The sequence below is a fragment of the Lynx rufus genome, unplaced genomic scaffold (genome assembly GCF_022079265.1).
Source record: "Lynx rufus isolate CCGP_SWC_20201006 ecotype Redwood Valley unplaced genomic scaffold, mLynRuf1.p SCAF_15, whole genome shotgun sequence".
NCBI classification, from domain to species: domain Eukaryota; kingdom Metazoa; phylum Chordata; class Mammalia; order Carnivora; family Felidae; genus Lynx; species Lynx rufus.
The window spans coordinates 15,529,229-15,536,285 of NW_025814829.1; the positions used below are offsets into that span (position 1 = coordinate 15,529,229).

Genomic DNA, 7,057 nt, shown 5'->3' on the forward strand with positions numbered 1-7,057 from the left:
GGGGGGGGGAGGGGAGAAGACGGCGAGCGCCCCCGCCGGGCCCGCAGCCAACTTTGGCTCCCTGCCGTCGCCGGGGGCCGCCACCGCAAGACGAAGGTCGCTGCGAAAGGTCTTTGATCCCACACCAAACCCCGCAAGCCGCCGCGTCTGGCCCGAGTGCGCACGAAGCCAGGGCCGTAGACGTCAGCAGGCCTCGCTTCGAGACCCTTCGCGGGCCACCGGGCCTGCCACAGGCCGGGGCTGCCCCCGCCCCCTGCCCGTCTGCAGCCGGCCAATCGGTGCCCGCTGGAGGCGGGACCGGAGGCGTGAGGCCCCGCCCCCTCGCCTCACCTCCTATAACCGCGGCGGCGCGCGCCCGGCTGCACACAGCGGCGGCCCCAGCAGGAGGAGGAGAATGCGAAGTGCCATGTTCCTGGCTGTCCAGCACGACTGCGGATCCATGGACAAGAGCGCAGGCAACAGCCCCAAGAGCGAGGAGAAGAGGGGGAAAATGAAGCGGACCCTGTGAGTACGGCTTTCTTCTCTCTCCCACCACCCGCTGCGGACCTAGCTCTGCGGGTCTGCTGCAAACGCGACACATTCGGGCTCGGTTTTGGCATAGGAAACTATGAAATCTTTGCCTCTGCAGGAAAAAATATATATTTTTTCCATATATATGTATGGGAAAGGTCAATTCGTTAAGTAAGGTTAAATCTGTGTGTTATGTGCCGATTTTGTGACGTGAACGAAGGACTCTCGGGTAGGTTAGCAACTGAAAAAAATATTCTTGATACGGAGACAGTGGTAGATGCGCCTAAGAAATTGCGAGCTGGCTTTTTGTCCCCTGAATTTAAAATAACATCAGACAATCCTGCAGCTGAAGCGCATCCCCAGCATTGGTACCTTGCGTTGTATGTTTTGATCAGCTTGTGGGATGGAGATATTTCGGCTGGTTCTGAATATTTTCGTTTTAAAATCGTTTTTGTTTTTTTAAAATTAAACGGCATATCATTCAGGAACGTCAGTGGAGCATGCATCATCTGCTTAAAATGAGTGCTGTGGTGGGAGTAGGGGGCTCAGTCTCTCTTTGTCTCTCTCTCACACACACACACACACACACACACACACACACACACACACACCTCACTGCGTCTAGTGTGGTCCAGGGCCTCCTGCTCCAAGGGTAGGAGGGAAATGAGTGCCCGCTGGCTCCAGGCAGTTTCATCAAGTGTGAAATGTCTCAGAATTGTAATTAAGGCTGCAGAAAAACTACTGCCTTTTGTGGGCCAGAAATAGCGTCTGCCATTTGAAGTATGCAAACTAAATTCATTTAAATACCCTAGTAATTTTAGGTAGTTTTATCCTCAGTTATAAAAGTAGTATTTATGTTCAAATGCATGAATGAAAGTAATTGTGTTCAGTGCATAGGTGCTAGGTTTAAATGTTAAATGAGTAAGACCGACTTGAAGAGGTCTTACTTTGTCTTATTTAGTTGGTTGCTACTGAGTGACTTTATTTGGTAAAAATGCCTTCAGCTGCAGGAGCAATTTCAAATGTTAGGTTTGTTTGTTTGTTTTTTTAAGATTAAAAGATTGGAAGACCCGTTTGAGCTACTTCTTGCAAAACTCATCCTCTCCTGGGAAGCCCAAAAATGGCAAGAAAAGCAAACAGCAAACCTTCATCAAGTAAGTTGAAAGTCTTATACTTGCCAATGTGAATAGCGAGCTGCTGAACTGGACAGGGGAAGTGTGAAGTGCACAAGCTGATGCAAACCTTCTTTTGCAGGCCTTCCCCTGAGGAAGCACAACTGTGGTCGGAAGCATTTGATGAGCTGCTAGCCAGTAAATGTAAGTTAACCTGTTGAATTTGATCTACTTCAAGTATCACAAGAGCCTAGAAAGGTGCTCACATGACAGAAGAGCAGATTGCCCAAGGGGAATTCAACGTTACAATCACTAGTACTATAAGGCCTATCCTTCTCCTTCATTTCTATTTAACCATGGGCAAGTGTGGTTTATTCACTTTACATAAATCAGCCTAGATTGTACTGGCAGTGGCTCTTCCTTAAGGTTGAATCAGCGTTTCCATTGCATGCAATGTTACCAGGAGGTTTAGTTCCCAGAGAATTTATGGCTCCCCTATAAATATTTACATTAACAGCAAAGTTATTTATATTCTTGTAGCGGTGTGCCAACTTAAGCATTTTGCCTACTAGAAATTTAGCTTTTAAAGATCTAAATTCTGAGGATTAGAGGCTGGAATGAAATCTAGAAAATTGCTATCATCCAGAAATAATAAAATATGGGCGGGGCGGGGGGAATGGTAGTTCTGGGAAACAAAATATAAGAGATTAATTGCTCACTCAATTCACATTCTGTGTGCTTTCTTCTCTGCGCCCCCCCCCCCTCCCAGATGGTCTTGCTGCATTCAGGGCTTTTTTAAAATCTGAATTTTGTGAAGAAAATATTGAATTCTGGCTGGCCTGTGAAGACTTCAAAAAAACCAAGTCACCCCAAAAGCTGTCCTCAAAAGCAAGAAAAATATATACTGATTTCATAGAAAAAGAAGCTCCAAAAGAGGTAAAGGGGAAAAAAGTTCTTCATTTCAGAGTATTTTTAACATTCTTAGCACCAAAACAGAAGACATAAAATTTAAGGGGTGGGGGAGTAAAAATGTTTTTCACTTAATTCTTGTTTTCAGTTAGGTGAATTTAATTTCCTCAATGACTTGGCTAGTGAGGCTAATCACACATTATAGCTTTTCCTTTTTGTTTTCAAATATTAAACCGGTATCAATCTATAACTCTGAATATGGATTAAACCACTTTTTTTTTTTTAATTTCAGATAAACATAGACTTTCAAACCAAAACTCTGATTGCCCAAAATATACAAGAGGCTACAAGTGGCTGCTTTACAACTGCCCAGAAAAGGGTCTACAGCTTGATGGAGAACAACTCTTATCCTCGTTTCTTGGAGTCGGAATTCTACCAGGACTTGTGTAAAAAGCCACAGATCACCACAGAGTCCCATGCTACATGAGCTGAAAAAGGGAGCCCAAAAGTGGAGGACGTTTCATTTTTTTCCTAAGGGGACAGGCTGTGACCTGCCAAAAAGACTGACCTTGAATTTAGCCTGGGTGTTCAGGAAACATCACTCAGAACTATTGATTCAGAGTTAGATAGTGAATCAGGAAGCTGGTAACTGTCTAGGAGAAGCTTGTATTCTGACGGCTTCCATAGCCATGTCAGGAACACAGGGAGAAAGTGGTCTAAATGTGGTGTGTCTCACACTGGAAAGAGAGGAATGTGAGGCTAAAAGTTCTCATAAAAGGTATGATACGATACTGTTGGTCCAAGAGCATTTAAAATCAATAGATCTGGGATTATGTGGCCTTAGCTAGCTGGCTGTATATCTTTCCCTAAACCAGTCCATGTTACCACATAGTGGTTTTAGTTTTAGTTATTTACGAGTAAGTAATATTAAAATGTTTACTGTGTGCAAGGGTGTTGAAGTTCTTATGACTACAGATCATCAGTACTGTTATCTCATATAACACTAAAACTGAAATGGTCTATGTTTGAATTGTTAAATGGTGTGTGTAATAGAATGAGTGTTGCTGTGTAGAAAACTACATTGTCCATTTTGAGTGCCAAAAATTGTCCTGAAGGCAGCTAAACTTTGACGTGGTCTTTGAATACTTTTAATAAATTAATTTTGATAATTAATGTCATTGAATATTTGGCTCAGATATAAGAGTTTTGTTTTTTGTTTTTTGTTTTTGTGGTTGGGGGGTTGGCTAAATTGGAAAAATGGCAGATACAAGGGACACTTCTTTCCAGTAAAGAGAGAGAGAGATCATAGGTGATGTGCCTGTTCAATGAGAATTGACAGTGCTCAGAAATGAGAAGTGATAGGAGTATGTCTTCCCTGCAATTATCTCTTTTTTTAAACCTAATAAGCAGTATGTGGACCAAGAAAAGTCAGACCACCTCCGTAGAACCACCCTGGGATCAAAATTTCTAATATAATCTTGTAAAATAAAAAAATCAAGCTTCTTGCTAACAAAAGGCATGACCTTAAAGCCCTTCATGGGTGTCTAGTAAAGGCCAGGTAAGTATCAAAAGTGAAATAATGTAATGGACACAAAACACTAGAATTATTCACATAACTCAGCTTCTCAAGTGAAAAAAAGAATCCAAAGAAAGTGAATATAGGCCTGCCTTTTTTATTTCCCTTGGTTCTGAGTGCCCCCCACAGGGTACTGGCATGAACTTCCAAGATGCATGCCTGCAACTGCTCACTTCCATGATTGATACAAAATCAAGACCTTCCTGATTCACCTGCCTTCATCTGGCCAGTAAAGAATCTGGTTAGGTTACTTTGTCAATGATGAAGGCAAGCACACTTTTGTTTCTTAAACTTAATCAAATGGTTATTTAAAAAAGGAATACACTTCTGTAGGCTTCTCTTCCAACCTCCTTGATCACAGCCTTAATTCTGGAAAGGTGTGAGAGCCCTCATCTTAGATTTGCAAAACCTGAGCTGAAGTAATAATTTCTCATAGCTTCATGATCTTGGGAGTCCTCATCTTCCTTGGTTCCTCAATTTATACCTTCCTGTCTTTCCCACTGCCTGTGAGGTAGTAAGGGGCTTTAGAAATTGTAAAGTACCTATAAAAGCATTCTGATTTGCCAAAAGAAAAATTGACATGCCCCCCCCATAGTTTAAATATGGTTTTCATGGTGTTTGCACTAATTTTCATCTTAGCCAAAGTTTCTGGTACCAGCAGGCATTAGCTCCATGAAAGACTACCTCGTCCACTCCTTCGTCACCAGCAGCCAGGATAACACATAATAGGTGCTCTGTAAATAGTTGTTGAATAAATGAATGTGAGGGGTCATTGAAAGAGACATTTCTTAAGCAAATAAATATGTCATATCTGCACAAGCCTTTATTTGGAAAGGTTTTGGCCAACAGAGAAACTCAGCAGTCATGCCATATATTCAACTTGTCATCAAGTCCTATTTATTTTACCTCAAATATAGTTCTAGCCTGCTTTCCGTGGCCACCCTGATCAAAGATGCCAACACCTGATGCCTGCACAACTGTGATGGTCTCAACTCCCCTCATTCTTACCCATACCCCCACGTGTCCCCTGCTTTTAAACTCTGGGAATTTTTTTCAAAACATAAGCCTGATCTTGTGTCTTCTTGCTTATAAACCCTTGACAGGTCTTCAAAACAATTAGAATTAAAGGTATCATCCCTAATATGGCCAAACCCCTTGCATGGTTTGACCCCTTCTTCCACTCCAACTTTGTCTTTGCCATGTTTCCCCAGCTCTCTCTGCTGGACACACTGGCGTACTTCTATTCCCTTGCAGATGCCTGCCTCTGGTCCCACAGGACCTTTGCACGTAATAGTCCCTCCGTGTGGAATGCAATTCTAGTTCTTATTCATCATTCATAGGTCAGTGCAATTGTCGCTTCCCCAGGGGTACCCTCCCTGACCTCCTTACCAAGGTCAGATCCCTTTTTAGGCATTCTCCTAGCACCAGGTTCTCTAATTTAGAGTCTTAATAAAGTTCTCATTAATTTGTATGATTATTTGATAATTCTCTGACTTCTCCCCCAGATTGTGGATAGCACAACTTGAGGGCTGTGTCTTTTTCTGCTCGTTGCTGAATCCCAACACTTGGCACCTTGCCTGGCACGCAGTGGAAGTTGAGTAAATCATTATTGACTAAATGAAGGAGTATTAAAAGGTCTTGTAAACAAATTTTGGTGAAACAAGAAGTATCTACCAATGCACAAGGAAATAAATACAAGATTTTAAAAGGCCCATTGGCTCAAATGTCTGAAAATACCTGCAGAGTTTTTCCCTTGGCAAAAAGTAAAGACCTCTTACTCAGCATGTTCTCTGTAACTTTTCGTCTCTAATTGAGGGAGAAGCCAGATTATGGTAACAAAAAACAAAAGTTTTGACTTTTTCATGGCTGCTAAAAGCACAGGCTTTTTTCAGGTGGTATTTTCCAATGTTCTCTAGTGTGGAACAAACAGAAATAGATTTAAGATTGGAAGCCACATACCTCCACAAATAAATATTACTTAATGTTCCAGTTTCTCAGAGTTCATACATTTTGGATCTAGAGGCTATTTATTTTGATAATATTTCATATTTTCATATATTTTAACCTCAGGAGCATTTCTAACTACAGCAATTTCATGAGGAAAAAATAGAAGAAATTGTGTATTATCTGTCATGTGAGCACAGAGAGGCAATATATGAGTTTCAGTGAGATGGCTTAAAGTGATCACTCAAAATTTCATAGGAAATGGGGCTTTGGGAGAGGGTTGGTTTGTTTTACCACAATGTTTGATCAGTGCTGGCAATGAGTCTCTTACAGACAGGGATGCATTGTGCATTTGTACTAGGAAAGCCCTGTCCTATATCAGGCACCACCCTATTTCTAACTTTGTTTTCCTGTGATATCCCAAAAACCCAGATAAAAAAGGAGGTAGTCTGACTTTATGGAGAACATGGCCACTATTAAACAGTGAGCTTTGACCTATACAGAGATTTCTGTGTGTTGGCTTAGATGCCTTTTGACAACTTTGGAAAATAAGTTTCTATGTTGTTGTCAATGGCAAAGAAATGAGGTTTATCTTGTTTTTGGCATTCTAGCTAAGGAGTAGCTTGGAGCTGCCTGAAGTGACAATAATAGACCAAAAGAGCTTCTACTGTGACCTAAAGAATGAAAAAAAAGAATTACCTTCAGGGTAAGAAGTACATGGTAGCCTAAGGTAATAGGATTAAACAAAGACCTGATTATTAACCATTTGGGGCCCATGATCCAGCATGACCAGACCACACTCTTTGTGGAGTATAAGGCCCAGGAAGGGTATAGAAGAATAGCCCAGGACCAGGTGATAGAGGGTTTTGAATATTAAAGGTTAGGATTTTATCCTCAGGCAATAAATATCCATCTCAATTAAAATGTATGAAAATGACTTGGGTGGCAATTTGGAAGATGAATCAGAGGCAGAGAGATGAGCTGGGAGAGAGTACCAATAGCCCAG

General features: G+C 41.8%; 1 protein-coding gene across 1 annotated transcript; it reads left to right on the top strand.

Moving 5' to 3' along the window:
* Positions 1-357: 357 nt before the first annotated feature.
* Positions 358-3,714, top strand: RGS2 (regulator of G protein signaling 2). The gene is made up of 5 exons (XM_047076563.1): positions 358-504; positions 1,563-1,664; positions 1,765-1,826; positions 2,392-2,558; positions 2,824-3,714. The coding sequence occupies exons 1-5, from the start codon at positions 395-397 to the stop codon at positions 3,016-3,018; spliced, it is 636 nt and encodes a 211-aa protein (XP_046932519.1). The 5' UTR covers positions 358-394; the 3' UTR covers positions 3,019-3,714.
* The last annotated feature ends 3,343 nt before the right edge of the window (positions 3,715-7,057 follow it).

Bases quoted from the DNA above. Each gene is read 5' to 3' on its own strand.
- RGS2 (XM_047076563.1), top strand. From the start codon at position 395: ATGCGAAGTGCCATGTTCCTGGCTGTCCAGCACGACTGCGGATCCATG. The intron at 505-1,562 runs GTGAGTACGGCT...TGTTTTTTTAAG, and splicing joins GGGAAAATGAAGCGGACCCT to ATTAAAAGATTGGAAGACCC. The intron at 2,559-2,823 runs GTAAAGGGGAAA...TTTTAATTTCAG, and splicing joins AAAAAGAAGCTCCAAAAGAG to ATAAACATAGACTTTCAAAC.